The sequence below is a fragment of the Aquila chrysaetos genome, chromosome 3, assembly GCF_900496995.4.
Source record: "Aquila chrysaetos chrysaetos chromosome 3, bAquChr1.4, whole genome shotgun sequence".
Classification (NCBI taxonomy): Eukaryota; Metazoa; Chordata; class Aves; order Accipitriformes; family Accipitridae; genus Aquila; species Aquila chrysaetos.
The window spans coordinates 20,379,259-20,397,176 of record NC_044006.1 but is presented as its reverse complement, the minus strand read 5'-3'; the positions used below and the strand labels follow the sequence as shown (position 1 = coordinate 20,397,176).

Here is a 17,918-nt window from a genome sequence, read left to right as displayed (position 1 = left end):
CATTTGCAGAGCATAAATACGAAGACAACAGCATTGTTTTAGAGGTACATATTTAGCCATATAAAATTGTCCTGTATGTCATGGCAACATTTTTAAAGCACTTCTGTGTACCAGACTTTTGCAAATTCATATTTAAAGGAACATTTAATGTTATTGCTAGAAATGATATCACTGTCAGCAAAACATAATACAAACACCCTGATTACTCAGCTATCTGCTCTACCACTACAAAGTCATCCCAAATGATACAGTACCACAGCTTCATGTTTGCTAGCCAGATTTATTATATTTTCCAGATTCTAACAAGACACAGATATTAAGAAATGCATGTTAATCATTGCCCTAATGAGAACAATATGCAGTTAGCATTTAGGTTGTCACAAAAAATACAGAAGGCGAGTACAGACTAAATGCACTCTAAATTCAAGGAAACCCAATCCTTCTTTCCACTAGCATGTTTCAGTGAAATGGTCATGTCTGAGAGAAAATTTTTAATGAACTACCTAAATTTTAGCAGGTATGTGTATATGCTTTCATTAGGCACATGGCAAAGTAAAATGCCATTCTGACCACAACTGTGAAAGCAAAACAACCACTGTACCACTTGCTTACGTACAAAAAGCTACGAGCATATAAAGCACTAAAAGCCTGCCCAGCATATCTCCTCCAGAGACACCAAACCTCCCAGTGTTGCACTGTTTTCAGCAAGATAATTTCTGGAGCAAGTAACTACCCAACATGTGTAAGAGGACAAGAATCTGGCTTTAAACATATTTGCAAATAATAAATAAAATGCATGCCTAGACTTACAGAATAGGCCAATTAATTTCATTTAGAAAAAGCGCAACACCCATCACCATTCCACACTTCTGAGGGCCTGAAGGTGCATGAAGATTTGGTTTGAATTTTCTAAAGCAAAATATGTGCGCTTCCTGTGCTTTTTTGGTTAGTTATTTATTCCCCTTAAGGAAACTTTTGCTCTGCCCACCAGAAAAGGATGCGGAGATAATAAGGTTTGAGATGCTGATGGAACAGCAAATAAGGCAGGCATCAATGGATTGGGTGCAAAATAAAGCAAGATTGTCATTTCTGCTTAGATTGAAGTGCCTTGCAGCCACACCGCACAGAGGACATCTAAAAACTCTCCTCCTTCCCGTTCCTCCTCCCACCTCCCCACACTAGTCACACAGCTCCATCTTTCATTCCATCCAGATCACCAGGCACTGTGTGAACACTGATTTAGCCTTTACTAATTATGCGCTAAGAGCGGCTTTTTTTTCACTTCTGCCTGGAATTATAAAGGTGTTTCCATACTCTGTGAGTAAGGACTTTTGAAAACAGTCACAAAATATTAAAGCTGTTTAGAGTGCAGTACCTTTTAATCTCTTTGCATAGGTCAAAACTAGTATTGCCTTGAAAAGTGGGTGCTAAAGTAAAATATGACTGAAAAATGTCTCATTGCACCCTACTGGAACACTTCACCAAAAGTGTAGTAAATGCAAGAAACTTTAGCTTAGTTTTTGGGGGTGTACCTCTCCCTCCTTCCCTTCCTTTCATGCCATTCTCCCAAGAAACAGAAAAGTATTTTTTGCATGTTAGCTAGCATTACATGAATAGAGCTGCTCCAGTTTCTTTTCAGAAAGAAAAAAAATCAGCTCAAACATTAGACTACCAGCTTCCTGAAGGGCAGAAAGAAAAAAAGACAAAGCAAACCAAAACTAAGATAATGAATTTCCATACTTTTGATGTTCATTTTTTAAAACAGGGTATTTTTCAGTTAGGGATGAGGTCTTACCCAGGACATATTTCCCTTTCCCTGAAGTCCCCAGAAGTAACAACAACAACAAAATCTAGCTTTTCCTTCTAGATGTTACCATTATTGCAGTCTTCTTATGCTTTGTCTTCTTGAAAAAATAAATAACGAAACCTTTCCAAAAGGAAAGTCAGCCACAGCTTAAATAAATAGCATCTATAAATACTATCTTAGTGGTAACTATATAGTATTTCACGTGCATCACTGAACAGATTAATGTGATGAAAGAGATCTTCTGTGTTACCTATTTTACTCAGTTAAATGTTTATGCTCTCCTTCAAGTGAAAACTTACAATTCCCCAAAGAGCAACAATAAGCTTGAAAAATCAGGTTAGACGTCAGCAGCTGGCTATTAATAACCATCCTCTTGGCTAATATTTGTTTGCCCGGGGCAGCCAGTGTCCATAATCAGCATTCATCTTTCATCTTCTTCATCTGGGCTGTCTGGCAGGTGCTGGGTGGGGTAAACACGGAGGGGTCAGCAATGCCCAGCTGTAGATCAAAAAAGCGAGTGGAGGTTGTCACACTGTAGTTCTTCGTGTAGGTTTCCTGTACTGGGTAACAGTCTTTGACTGTGTAAACGCCGACCCAGGATTCCACTGTAACCAAGCAGAAATGTGACTACTTTAGATAACAAGAATGAATGAATGTGTCACCATGATGTCAGCCAAAAAAATGGCCATTTCTCAAGCAAAGCCTACAGGCTTGAACTGCCCATAGTCCTGTCCATATGCATGGCAACACCAAGAAAGGCCACAAAACTGGTATAATTTGGACACTGCAATGATGTTAAACCTGAACATGTTGGTGTCAGGCACATTTCAAATCATGATACTGTCATGGCATCGGTATGCCACCTTTCAAGTATACCTCTACTGAAGGACCGTCACTTCTGCTCAGTCCCAAACTTAGTTGTGTTCTGCACAAGTCTGATTTCTCTCATCTCTCATGCCACTTTCATGTCAGCACTTACTCACTTCACCAGTAAAGCAATGAAATGTTGTGTTTTCCCAGAAGGCAAATTTTGGTGCCATCACCTTGGGTAGCACAGGGACATTTTACCTTACACTCTGTCCTTGACAAGTTGAAAGGTGTGATTACTGAAAACCTGTGGTCCATTTCACAATGTTGTCCCTCAACACAGCCTTTGACACTCTAAAACACTTAGTCGTGTTGTCCGTCCCCCCCCCAAACTATGTGGGTCATCCGATTCCTTCCCATGCACAGGAAGTTCTGCACTCACCTACCCGAGGAAGCACTTGCCCTCTGCTGTGCTGGGGACTCCTCTGCACCAGAACTGACAGCCACAGCATCTTGCTTCCACGGCTTTTGGTCCTTTATAATCTTAGCTGTCATTCTTACACTGATGATACTCATCACATCTTTAATCCAAATAAACACGACCTTGCTTCATCTTTTTCCATCTTACTCTCTCAAGCACAGAGGGTTTGTCTCATTAGAAAAGGAACATTCCCAAATACAACTCCAGTGCCTCCATTGCTTCTTTTAATTTATTCCTTCTGTTTACTGTAATCTACTCATATCATCATTATCATGTTAATCTTTTTAATTCCTATTCCTCTCAAACTTTTCTACTGGTTCATTAATTATTTCAAGACTACACTCAATGCTGATCTCCTCCACGTATGTGATGTAGCAAGTCTGTCCCTTTTTTTAACTTTGGTTTAATTCCACAACATGCTTATCTCAGAGGTGTTCCCTCACTCTCTTTCCCCCTTGTCCTCTGCCATCTCCTCTACTTTCACCACTATGCTATTTCTGTAGTCAGTAGCATCGAGGTGGTTTCCTTTGAATACCCTTCACTTTTAAATCTCTTTTACTAACCCCATGCACCTCTCCTGTGATCTTTCTTTACCCCTTCCATTGTACACCACTTCATCCAGTTGTTATATGTATTTCAGATCTCTTGATAGCAGAAATTCATGAGGTTAAAATACAAAATTACCTTCTGTGATCATAAATCAGTTCCTCTGAGGGATGCCTGTAACAAATTTTTCCAGCCCCAAGGAGGTTTATTTTCTCCCACTCGGCAGCAAACATACTTATTTTCTGTCCTTCCAGTATTGTGTCATATGCTGTACCACAATCACATTATCAGAAATAGATAAGCTGTGACATGAAACACACATACAGTATCTAAAGAAAGGGTGGCAAGCTGAGCAATATTTGAACATACCTCTCCAGGGCATCCTAATATACCAAAACCATTCTGACCTCAATGAGTTGGGTTCTGAGTATCCAGAAATGGAGGCTTCTTTTCCTCAACAAGTCTTCTATCAGAATTTTGAATAAAAAATTAAGGTAAAATATGATGCTACCAAGGTAGCCTGTATCTCCACTGAAACCTTTATAATTTTAACAGAAATATAATTTCTAGAATTCAAGCCAACATTAGCTGATGGTGGATGGGTAGACAACTTTAAGACATTATTTTCATGAATGATCATACAGAAAAGCACTGGAGATACAGGATAAAAATCAGACATCATTAACTGAATGTATCTGGATATTAAGTTCCATAAAAGTTCCAAAAATATAGGATCTGAAAAACAAAATTTTTGCAGTAAGTGGCAATTTGCGTCTTGTAGAATACCAGAGGTATATCGACCTAGTTACAGAGGTCTAACCATCTTATCCTTCATTTTCTCCTTCATTGTTTCTACTTTTATTCAAGAAAGAAATATTTTCCTCTGGCTAAATGCTCAGGTTCATAACCAGCCTATATATTAGGTGTCTATAACCATAAGTATTGCATGAGCTGAATAGTGCCATAAATTTCATGGGGGTTTTAAAATTATTTTTATAGTTGCCTGGGTCATCAGTAAACCATAGACGAAATTGAAGCCAATGTGGTAGTAAATTGCTATGCATCCAAAACCTAACATACTGTACCTTGGAAAATTCAGCCTACTTTCTTTTATGATGCAGGTGTTCAGCTGCCAAGTGCAGAACTAAGTCTTGCAAGCAGATGTTTCTTACTAGTGTAGTGGATAACAAAACTTAGGTGCATATTAAGGATGTCCATTGCTGCAGAACCATGTATTGGATGTATTCTGTGATAACATTTGATAGTTGTGTGTAGACACACAGTGACACCTGCTTTGTTTTTATTATGCATCCTCTAGTTTGAGTGTGCCCCTAATTATATTGCCAGTTCTTCTCTAGATATATTTTGGATACAGACTGCTTGATTCAGATGCAAAATGATGCTGTTCCATGCCAAAATCTGTATGATATGAACTAAACCACAATCAAGTCCCTTGGACATATTTGATCCTGCTGAGATATGACACATTTTCTTAATAAAATACATTGATAATAAAATGATATGCTATGCTCAGGATATATTTATTATTTCTTCCAGAAAACTTTATAGAAATATGGAAATCTGGGGTGAAACATGACTAATTTTATTTTTCCCTGGGTAGCAGAGACAATGATTATTATTAAGATGAAACAAAAGCATGCACATACATTTCCTGGCTGGTTTTCTGTCAGACCATTCCTGTACCATAATTTCATCTCCAGGTCCCCCAATGTAGTACTGATCTTCATAAGTTGAATTGGCAGGAATATCATATGGATCCCATGGCTCTGTCAGAGCAATCTTCGAGCAAAGCTTTGTAACTTGTTCAATCTGAAACATCACTGCATCTTTGTAGAGCAATATATACTCAAAGAATCTGAAACATTAAAAAAAAGCAGTTATATATATATATAGTCTTTTTCTATACTAAGCAAGAAGCATTGCTGATAAGTAAGCTTGCCTTTGACTTCTCAGTATAAGACCATTTTCACTTGCATTAAACTTTGCCAAACTTTGAGAAAGGCTAACCAGTTGGGCTGAAATTTCCCATGCTGAAAATTTGTCTCAGCTGACTCTTTCCAAAATAAATAAATCAGGCTGAACTGGTTCAGCCATTTCTGAGAACAACAGAACAACTTTTCTGAGAACAACTAAGAGAAAAACATGTTGTTATTCCTAGTTTTGGTTTGTTTTTTAATAACTGTTTCATTAAAAAGCTCTAGTGCCTCCATGTTTTGGAGAAAGGACTTGAAATTTGGCAGGGGAAAAGTTTTTATTAAAAGTTGCCCAGATTTGGCTAAATTATAAGCCTTTGAAAAAATCTGCTTGCATAGGCTGGATAGATTCGATTCCCCATGAATGTGGTAGAGCCTTTCTCTGTGCTGGTTAGATGTAGCATCTGCCATCCTCACAGATACTCCTCCATGGCAACCCATGTAGCTTAGTGGGACATGTTGGTGAAGGGGGAAGTACCTGGTCCCAAATGCAGAACTGAGAGGCTCTCCCTCCTAATGGCAAAGTTTCTCTCCGGAAGCACCAGACTCAAGAAGTAGTGAAAAGAGAAAGCGGAGGAGCAAAATAGTAAGGCAGAGATAAGGAGAGGTGTGGAGATCAATGAGCTTGAGAGGCCAGAAGGTGAGGTCAACAAAATGGATAGTTAATAAGGATTTAAAAACAATCTTCTACAGAGTATGAAGTGACCAAGCCCTGCTCTTAGGAGAGATGATAAACCTTTTCATGGACATGTTCATCTAGTTACTAGTTATAGTAGTTGGGTCTAGCACAAACACTGTGACTTTGCTTCCATACCTATAAAAAGGAAGTGGTATGGTCCTTGCCTTATAACCGGGGACAGAAACAGAGAGAAACTGAAATCAAAATTATCAGAAGTATCAGCTGATTTTGAATACACAACCAGAAACACCAGAAGCTTAACTTCTCCAGGGTACTTAGTATTATCAATCAGATGATGAGTTGTTCAAAGTACAACTCAAAGCATCCTCATGTGTGTGCTGCACCTTTTGCAAAGGAGGGCCAGGAGCCACTCTCTAAACCCCCCAAAACTGTGCACTCATTGTTAGAGGCTTCCTGTGAATATCTCAGCTCAAGTATTTGGCTACAGTCTACTGTTATGCAGTGACTCTAGAGAAAAGGAAGGGATGGTATTAATTACCACAAACACCTTCATCTTGCCTATCTGTAATAGTGCCTCTTTCCATCTGTATTTCCTTGCTTCATTCATGATGCTGCCTCCATTTCCTGCAAAAAAAAAAAATGGCTTGGGTGTCCTTTGGACATTGGTGACTTCCACTTCACAAACCTGGTGCTAGACCCTAACAGTATTCATCCTGTGTCATCAGCAAGATGGGAAGCTGGTGGAAAACAGTGCATAATCCATGTAATTAGAGATGATGCACAAAAGCAAGAGGGGACCTTCTCTGTGGTATTTCCCAACTCCTGCATGTTTCTCTTTGCAGTTCTCACATTCTTTTGGGGAGGATGTGAAGTTTACGTACAATAGGGCTGAGAACAAAACAATTTACAGTTTTAATTGTTGCACTATACAATTGCATCAGACAGGAATGCTTCACCCACCACTGACACAGAGGCATTTAAAGGTTGCACTATGAGAAGTGTCTAAGCATGCTGAAAAGCATCTGAGCAACATTCCCATCAATTCTTGAGAGGATCAATCATCCAGCATGTGTGGAAACATAGGCAAGCTAAATGGCATTAGCCAAACTGAATGGGGATGAAGAATATAAAAGGGGACAAGCAGGCTGACACAAGGTAAGCTGGGGCATACCTCTCACGCATGACCTTGCACAACATGGGAGGTAGCTTGTCCCGTGTTCCCTGAGGGAGTCAGTCACCAGGAACTTCCCACACATTAACAAGACGCACACAGAGAGGCTGAGAAGCTGCAGGATTACATATTAGCTTCCCCATGGTAAATCGTTCTCCTGCCCATATCTTAAAATATTCATGCTTCTGTGATGACTCCTACCAAGCTAAACTCACCCGCCATTTTCTTAGTCAAAGGCAAAGTCTCCACAGTTGTGAGACGCTACTGAAGAATTCAGTATATATAAACTGGTACCTTATGTAAACCCAAGCCTCTGACCACGTAAGGACATACGTAACTTTTATATCACGTTCAGTCCAGACAACATACTCATAACAACACTAAAATACACTTATTTATGTGTTTGCAGCCAGGCTCTAATGACTCAACTACTGTTCAGCTGGCTGCCCAGTAGCTCCCATAAAAGTGGGATGGGGAATGCCTTACAGATGAGTCTATCAACATGTTTGAGATATTTGAGTAATAATTCATTCAATAATTTCATTCTGTGAAAGAACAAAAAAGCAATATGTTAGTGAAGCATTACAAACTACTGGGAATAAAATTTAAACAATTACATTTCTTTTTTTATTTTAAATCCTTACTTAAAACTTTTTTCACACAGAATTTTACTCGCATTTTTAACAATAATTTTTTTCACGTTTTCTTTTTCCTTATCCTTTCCTTTCTAAATTATTTAATGGAATAAATATCTTTTGTTCTAAATTTTGTAACCTGTGAAACAATATCATTGTTTGAGGGACATGTGCCACCTTTACTCAAGTGAAACAGTAGTTCAAACTTCAGTCTGACAAATGCATGTATTTAACTTCCAGCACATGGATAGCCACTGTGACTTCAACAGATGGCCAGAACACTTGCAGAAGGAGGGCCGCAACCCAAAAAAGCCTACTTTCTTGACTTTGCTATCTTCCATGCAGACAGCAAGATGTGCATTATGAAACAACAATGAAAAGAAGAATTAGAAAAATCCAAACAAATCAAACTCATCACCAAGCATCTCTCTAGCACCCATTCTGCAGAGCAAGAGGCTCCACCACCTACACTTTGGGTTCTGGGAGAAGCAGAGTGAACATATGTGGAACAGACACGAGTCGTACGATTTGATGTGCTGCTGGGATGAACGCAGCAGCTGTGGTGGCACACACACAAGACGAGAACTGCAGAGAGTGTAGCTCTACTCACTGTGCATGGCAGCCCTGGGTAAGCAGTGAACATGATTTACACTGTCATTATTCAACCTGGATGTACCTCACATTCAAGTTTTAAAGAGAATTGCTCCTGTGTGTCCTGGAAATAGCAAGCAGAGAAACCTAAGATTACACAGAATCTGAGTTTAAATGCATATGAAAGGTGAATGGTTAAGTTGTTTTATAAAGAGAACTATTTACCAGCCAAAATTAATAACAAAATGTGCATGAATATAAAAATTACAATCTAGCATATTTTAAAGCAAAATATTGTAAAATAGTTTCCTCTTTTTTTTTTTTTTTTTACTAGCCAAGTTCTAAGTATACTGCCTCTATTTGTTTTAGGTGCCTGAGATTTCATTGGCTGCTTCAGGGGAAGCACAGAGTCCTGAAGATAGGTCTTGGCAAAGAAACAGAAGAGGAAATGATTTTTAATTAGTTTGTTTTTTCAGAAAAAGTAACATATTTGCAGCCTGTGCCCACCTCTAATATTATTTTAATTATAATTTTATTCCTTAAACTTCAACTTCAAGAAAGCCCTAACCTGTTCACTGGGCACCTTCAAACAGATTTGGAGAAGTTACTTGGAGAAGTTACTCTATTTGCCTGACTGAGATTATTTCCCTTCCTTTCCTATCCTATTCCATCCTACCCTGTCCTATCCTTCACACCCTTTGTACCCTATGCCCTTAACGGGACTCTCTCTTGGTCCTTAATAATCCCCTTGTCTGTGCCTGAAAATGGATAAATTCCAGCATATAAAGACAGACACATGTTTTTCACTCCTATGCTTTAAAGAATTTCTTAACACTGGACCATATCCTGTGCAAATAATTCCATTGACTTTGCTGGAAGTAATCATGTCAGACAAGTAGGATACACACTGCATTCAGTACTCTCTTCTCCTGAGCTAAGCAAAGTATTTTTCTGAGTAAGAGCTCAACTGAATTCAATGCAAGGGCAGAATACCGTGCCCACAAAATCATGAGGTGAAGCACTTGCATTGAGGACACACTGCGAGGAGTGGTTGTGCATCCAAATACCATCCTACCTCTGAGATTCATCCTGAAATCTGGGGACATAGTTAGAGGTGCCTCCCAGGAGGCAGCCCAGAAAACATACAGACAGACTCTTGGACTCTTGTAAATGACTGAAACCAATAAACTTACCTAATGACTTGTCTTTTGAATGGATTATTGTTCTGCATGTTATTAATGCAAGTCTAAACAATGAATTATTTTTTAATATTTGTCAGAAAAAAAAGTCATTAGACTCAAGACCATACTACCAGCTCTGTTTCAGGTACTCAGTCTGCACTGAGTCCTGCCAAAAACTGCCCTGTGCTGAGGTCCTTCCCAGCTGTCAGTCCTGAAGCATGCGAGCCTGCCCGTCACCTAACACGTCCGCATGACTCCCTTCTGCACTTCTGAAGGCTTCCTCGTGATTGTCAAACCTAGAAGGAAGGAGCTGCTTGCTGTCCAATTGCCTTTGCAGTGAGTCAGAGGAGCAGAGGTGCTGCCAGTGGCATGCCAAGAGCCACGTGATGTATCAAGGCACATCAGACAAGGTCATTTGCTAGAGAGAAGCAAAATAATGGTCTGAGGCTGAGACTGGGTAAAAGAAATTCCTTGTGTGCTAAATTGGGCTCTGCATCATTTCACTCTGTGGCTTTGGACAAGTAACTTACAGTACCGGAGCCTTAAAATGCCATTCTTGTTATTTATTGGTGTAGCACTGAAGAGACACTAATCAGGGATCAAGAACCAGTTGGGCGAGGCATTGTATTAATAAAGAACAAAACGACAGTTCCTACCCCAGAAAACAATGAAACAATGGTTCTTGTAAAACAGACTTTCCTTTCCTGCAAAGGCATATGAGGTGTCATGCATCCAGGGCTTTAACCTGTTGATTCAGTTTTCCCAGCTGCAGCTATTGTATCCTTAAAACTCCCACTCGCATTAGCCAGGACTTATTTATATTACTTAGTAAGTATTATAAAGCAATTGAAAAATGAAAGCAAAATTTTATGTATGATTCGTATTAGAGCAATTGCATTACACAGCAGGGATCAGTATTTGCTATTTAAGATATCAAGTTGAGGTCACTGCAATTATTCCAAAGCTAATTTTGCTTTACCTTTTGAGATTAACTGAAAGCTTGAAGCATCTGTCTGCCTTTGTGGTATTACTTAATTCTTTACCAGTTCTGTTTGTAAAAAGGCATTTTTAAACACTGTGAAAGAAGTTAGAAATGCTTCTAACTAGAAGAAATTTCACTAAAAATATCCCAAACAAATTCTCTGTTCGAGTGTGCATGGACAGATACATCCAAATAAGTAATTCTTGAGTTATCTTGTATCCTCTTGATAACATAGTCCACAACAATACCACCATTTTTTTATTTCTTTGCTATTGAAGAAAGATGTACTGGGAGAATGGGAACCTTTACTAGAAGGATGACTACAAAACCTCATCTTCTCAGCTCTTCAGATTAAGAATGTTTTCAAGGGAGCAAAGCTGCCAAGAAGACACGCAGACAGTTGATAAACACTCATCAGGTCAAGAACATTCATCTGCTTTTGGAAAGCCCTGGTGAGCTCATTGCAAAACTGAGAAGCGTTCGTTTTTCAGTATATTTCTGGGAACTCCTTTCCTCTTTCCCATGAAGTTTTCGGTAATTTCAGACTTGTGTTTTTCTTCTGGTGTATCAGACCTCAACAACAACAGTAATTTACCATATTTGATCTCACATGTTTGGCAGTGATGCTGGACTATGGTATATTGTACAAATACAGTATTGTGCAAATACGTGACAGTAAATGTAATCTGATATTGTGTGAAAGCAGTATTTTTTACTCTGACTTAAATCACTCACAGATTGTAAAGGCCTTTTTTTATTTTCAAGGCGACCAAGCTCCCTGCATCAAGTATCTAATTAGCACAGTATATGAGGAACTTTGACAGCACTACCAGTTTTCAAAGCAGAGAGAATTAGGCAGCTTAAGTCCCGTTAATTATGAAGTTCATGTAGAAAGAAAACCTTTAAATATAGGAATCAAAAGCTGGAAAGTCAAAGCTACACCAGCTAAAGGATGTGACTTTAATTATGAAACTCAATAAAAAAATTATGCAATGTCATATTGTTTTAATTGTTTTTCCTTGAATTAGATTAGCTACTTTGGCAAATACTAAGGAAAATCAAATTCATCAGCAAGAAAGCCGTTTCCCTTGCTGTCTCTTTTTCACTTTTTGACGCTCCATAATAATCAGTCTGATCCACCAAGTTGCACCCCTGAGAACAACGCATTCTAATTGAAGTTGAAATTCAGGAAAACAATAAAGCATTGTGTTTAAGGGAGTTGTGTTTTGCAAGAGGCTAAAAGATGTGCTGTCCTTAATAGACAGCATCAGTGTGTTTCCATAAGTAATGGTATATTTGTGAATTGGAGCCCTCGGCAGACAACAGAATAGCTCAAAAGGAAAGGAATGGAAGATGTGGACAGAATACCATAATGCTTTCCAATGAATCAATGGAATCATTGGAATCAATGGAATCACCTCCAAGGGAATATGGTATACGCTAGTAGAACCACATGATACCAAATTATACTTGAGGTCAGACATTATTTTCCTGTTCTGGGTTTGTAAAAAAGTCTAGTAGAGTGAGGCCTTGCTGCCCTGAGCAGGTTAATAATAATAAAGGTTACTGGAAAATCACAGCAGGGCTTAGAGGAGACCAAAAAGAATAAGGAAGTCCAGAACTCGCCTCTCAATGTATACTAAAGACCTTAGGAAGGACAGAAGAATAAGGAGGGAAATGACAGAGGTACATTATGATTTATTTATTGTATTCCTCATCCTCTGTGCTATCTACAGAAGGGAAGTAAATAACTCAATAGAAAGAATGGATGCTCAAAACTGAGACACAGAAATGCTCTTTTGAGCACGCAATTATATTAAGGCACTCTATGAGCTTGGAAAAAGTAAGAAAAAGGAAGCAGAAATTTAACATGTAGAGAGCGCCAGAAAAATAATGGTTACAGTGATTGAGAGTATCTCCAAAAAGAAAAAAAAAACGAAACATTTTATTGCTAGAGAGCCACCGGAAGCCCACAGCTCTCCCGACAGCGGCTGACAGGACCTGGGCCAGGCCAGGAGCAATGTTGGCCATGCCCCCTGCCACGTCTAAAAGAAGCCCTTAGGCAGTACTAGCGACCAGGGCATGGCACGGCAGTTGGCGCGCAGGAGGGGTGCCGAAGCTCTGCCAGCTCGACCAGGGAGCAACAGTACCCACCTGGCAGAAGGCCATGGCCTCTGTAAGCTCTGCACCCACCACGAGTGACGCAGCTGCCCAGAGCGAGCTCCAGTGGGAAGGTGCCGCCACCCCAGTGCCGGGCTGCAGGCTGTGCCCCACTCTCACGCCGGGATGGGACGACAGCAGTGAGCACACCGTGGGAGGCGTGCCCGGGGAGAGGAACTCCTCCGCTTAGTGACAGGGCTTGGGGAGGAGCCAAGTGGGTTGAGGAGTATCAGGGAGTGCAAGAGAGAGAGAGACACTACCAGAATCGCACCCTACCTTCCCTGGGACAGGCATGACAGGCAGGCAGGACGTGCAATACGGAGGATTCCCTATCCTCTCTCTGCCTGGCTGAACGCGGTGACTCAAGGGATAGGGGACAATGGTGACAAGTTCCTGCCTGGAGCAGCAAGCACGTCTCCTCTGAGACTGCCCACCTTCCCAGCTGCCCTGGCATAATAGGTACGAGGCTCTGCAAGTGGAACCGAACAATGACGAGGATGATGGCTCATCCAGCTTGGAGGTGTTGCTGAGGTTAAGTCGGCCTACGCCCTGTGTCAAAACTGCTTCCATAAAGAAAAAAATGGGTCATTGTCATAGAAGACTCCTTTCTGAAGGGACCAGAAGGCCCCATATGCAGACCGGACCCACTTTTTGGGAAGTCTGATGCCTCCCTGGGGCCCAGGTTAAAGATGTGAAGAGAAAGCTTCCTACCCTGATACAGCCCTCAGATTATTATCCATTATTGATTTTTCAGGTAGGCAGTGATGAAGTCGCAACAAGAAGTCCGAGGGCAATCAAGAGAGACTTCGGGGCTTTGGGATGACTGGTTAAGGGATCAGGAGCACAGGTAGTGTTCTCCTCTAGCTTTCCAGTTGCAGGGAATGATGAGGGAAGAAACAGGAAGAGCCAGCAGATCAATACCTGGCTCCGAGCCTGGTGTCACCAGCAGAATTTGGGTTTTTTTGATCATGGGTTGGTTTACATGGCACCAGGTGTGCTGGCAACAGTTGGGGTACACCTGTCTCAAAGTGGGGAAAGGATCTTTGCACAGGAGTTAGCAGGGCTTACTGAAAGAGCTTTAGACTAGATGTGAAGGGGGAAAGGAAGAAAACCAGGCTTGCTAGAGATATGCCTGGGGTTGGCACACTAATGTTTGAGGGACAGTGTGCCAGCAAGGTCCTTTGCTCTGCCATCTCAGTGGAGGTAGGGGATGGAGATCCATGCGGCAGCAAAGACGCACGGGTTATTGATGTGTTGGAAACCATCAAAGCACCTCAGAATGGTCACATAGGAATTAGGGCTTCTCCCCCCAAAAAGCTGGTGGGATCAATAGCCCAACTAAAGTGCATCTACACCAATGCATGCAGCATGAGCAACACACAGGAGGAGCTGGAAGCCATTGTGCAGCAGGAAAACTATGATATACTTGCCGTCACAGAAACATGGTGGGATGACTCGCACAACTGGAGTGCTGCAGTGGATAGGTATAAACTCTTCAGAAGAGATAGACAAGGAAGGAGAGGCAGTGGGGTAGCCCTGTATGTAAGGGAGTGTTTTGATTGTTGAGAGCTTGATGATAGTGATGATGGGGTTGAGTTTTTATGGGTAAGAATCAAGGGGAAGGCCAACAAGGCAGATATCATGGTGGGAGTCTGTTATAGACCACCCAGCCAGGATGAAGAGGCAGATGGAATATTCTATAAGCAGCTGGGAGAAGTCTCACAATCGCTAGCCCTTGTTCTCATGGGGGACTTCAACTTACCAGATGTTTGCTGGAAATACAATACATCAGAGAGGAAACAGTCTAGGAGGTTCCTGGAGTGTGTGGAAGATAACTTCCTAACACAGCTGGTGAAGGAGCCAACTAGGGAAGGAGTCCCGCTGGATCTGTTGTTTGCAAATAGAGAATGACTTGTGGGTGATGTGATGGTTGGAGGCCGTCTTGGGCATAGTGATCACAAAATGAAAGAGTTTTCGATTCTTGGAGAAGTAAGGAGAGGGGTCAGCAGAACAGCTACCTTGGACACTGGAGGGCAGAATTTGGCCTGTTTAGGAACCTGGTTGACAGGGTCCCTTGGGAGGCAGTCCTGAAGGACAAAGGAATCATACAGTCATAGAATCATTAAGGTTGGAAAAGTCCTTTAAGATCATCGAGTCCAACTGTCACCCATGCCCGCTAAACTATGTCCTGAAGTGTCTTGTCTATGCGCTTTTTGAATACCTCCAGGGACGGTGACTCAACCACTTCCCTGGGCAGCCTGTTCCAATGCCTGACAACCCCTTCAGTAATGAAATTTTTCCTAATATCCAATCTAAACCTCCCCTACCACAACTTGAGGCCATTTCCTCTCATCCTGTTACTTGTTACCTGGGAGAAGAGACTGACCCCCACCTCGCTACAACCTCATTGGAATGGGCTGCCCAAGGAAGTGGTTGAGTCACCGTCCCTGGAGGTATTTAAAAGACATGTAGATGTGGTGCTTAGGGACATGGTTTATTGGTGGACTTGGCAGTACTACGTTAACAGTTGGACTTGATCTTAAAGGTCTTTTCTGACCTAAATGATTCTCTGATTCTATGATTCTAATTGTCAGGTTTATCCAGGGTTTTCACACCTTTCTCTGAATCAGGCTCAGAGACAGGATATTAAATTGGATCTTAGCTCTGGCCCAATATGGTAATATCTATTTTACACATCAGAAAGGCATAGCAGAATGAGATCCCTAATCACAAATAACTAAACTTAAACAATCTCCCTTTTCCAGATGCTTACTTAGGAATAAAAGAATAATAAAAAATAAACACCATTTTTTCAGATAGGACTGGGCACTGCAGCTTCTTACACATCTTAACTTCTGTGTATAAACAGAGAAGGATCTTCAGATACCATGAACAGGTACTACATTGCTCTTCATTGAGATTGTAAATCCTGTCACGCATATACTTGGCCAGTTAGTTGTTTTTCAGTATGCATTCCTGTATAAAAAGTAATCACAAAGAAGTCTGAGGAACAGATTGCCCTTTGGAACAGATAGGGAGTAGGTCCCTGTTCTGATAGAGCAAACTTTTCTTTCACAATGGAATATTCCCTGGAAAAATTTGTGAGGATATGTGCTTGTACCAGATTACTGCCCCAAGATGTAATGATTTCCACCTTCCATCTGCAACGATTTCCTTAAGAGGGATGATTCAGGTCGTTCAGATATCTGTCCAATGTAAAAAATAAAAAATACTAGGTCTGTTTTCAAGGGATTTTGGAAGTCGGGCCAGCTAGGATAATCAGACAACACAGTTTGAAAGCTAAGTACACTTTAACGTTCTAACATCTTTATCCAAAGATCTGAGTATAGCTTATTTTTAAATAAACTTTGTGAAAGATGGAGCTTCACTTCACTGGAAATAAATGCAACCTGAAGTCCTGGCACTGCACTTTGTTCTCCTTCCCCACCTCCAAGGTAAAAATAATTTATTCATTTCATCCAGAAGTCTTTGTGCAGGTCTTTTTCTTCTTCCTTCAGCAGCTATCAATCAAAAGTAGTATTGTTTGCTGAGTGCATAAATTAGTGACTGGATTCAAATACAAAGCATTGATGTGTTAAAAGTCCAGGTGGAGCTGACTGAAAGTGTGCAAAATAAAAGAATTACAGGAAAGAAGGGAATGTCTGTGTAAGAGAAAACATATCATTAGGGACAGACATTAATTGCTCCATGGTTATAAAGCAAATGGCATTTTGAACACATGTGGTACAGTACACAGTAATGATTTAGAAAGGCAAGCTTACAGTTCTGGGTCAATTAGGGAGGTCATTTATTCTGTTCTGCTTAGCCCTGATGAGGTCAGAGTGGTAATGCTGTTCCTGGTTTTGGATGCCACACTTAAGGGAACAGATAAACAGATGGGATATAGTCCAGAGAACAGCAAGAATGGTGTGATGTTTAAGAAACAAGACCTATGAAGAAACAGCATGTTTAGTCTACAAAAGGAAGACTGAGGTAGGACACATGATAAGCTGTCCAGTATATAAAAAGCTAAGAAAGAATACCAGTTTTTGTCCATGTTACCTGAAGATATCACTGGAAGAAAATGGCATCACTTTAAGCAAGGAGGGTTTACTTATGAGACACTCCGAAAATGTCTCTGTGTGCCTTCTTACATTCCAGCTTTTACAAGTACTGGTAACAAAACCAGGGGTCAGAGACATCCCAAATAAAGCTTTGCTTCTCCAGGATGGAAGAACAGGTTATATGGCAACCTGGAGACCTTCCCAGCCTTACACATAGGTGATTAGAGAATATCAATGGCTGCTCATCTCTTCTGGCAACAGACAAGCTTAATCAATTAGTCCTGACATTATCAATTCTATGACTTGGATCCTTGACACTGCTACCTGCCCAAAGGTGCTGAACAACCCTTGGGGATCGCTTTCTGAGACCTCCCAAAAGCAATGGTGGCACCTGTGCATCCTCTCTGAGGAGCCTCAGTGGAGGCTCAGCCTCCATCTTATTTCACACGGGGAGCGTGGGGATTTGAGGGATGGTGCCATCTCCTGCACACTGATGATCCTCAGCTCTGTTTGCTTTTACACTTAACCCTAATTACACCATGACATTGTTTTCAGTGCCTGAATGAGTTAAAGACAAATACTGTCTAAAATCAGGACTGGGGAGACAGGATTCAAATGATACATGCTCAGCATCCAAAGGGAATAATTAAAAGGTCAAACTATCTGTTAAAATTGCTCTTCACAAAACTGGGGTTTTTTTGGTCCTCTGTAGAGTTATTGTGCTTTTTGCTATTACAACCCTCCAGTAACCCACAACTTCTCTGCCTTTTGTGGGGGACTTTCAGCAGTCACCACGCGTACACTGCTTTCAGGAATCCTCCATAAGCAATATACGTGATGCATCACAAGAAACTGGCAG

The 17,918-nt window shown here is 40.9% G+C and overlaps 1 protein-coding gene across 1 annotated transcript in view; it reads right to left on the bottom strand.

The window, feature by feature from the left end:
- Positions 1–260: 260 nt before the first annotated feature.
- Positions 261–17,918, bottom strand: part of EPDR1 (ependymin related 1) — a 33,629-nt gene continuing 15,971 nt past the window's right edge. The window contains exons 2-3 of the mRNA XM_030010581.1: positions 5,309–5,517; positions 261–2,412 (exon numbers count right to left, since the gene is read on the bottom strand). Of these exons, the coding sequence (XP_029866441.1) occupies positions 2,222–2,412; positions 5,309–5,517 (400 nt within the window). The 3' untranslated portion in view covers positions 261–2,221. The remainder of the gene's footprint in view (positions 2,413–5,308; positions 5,518–17,918) is intronic.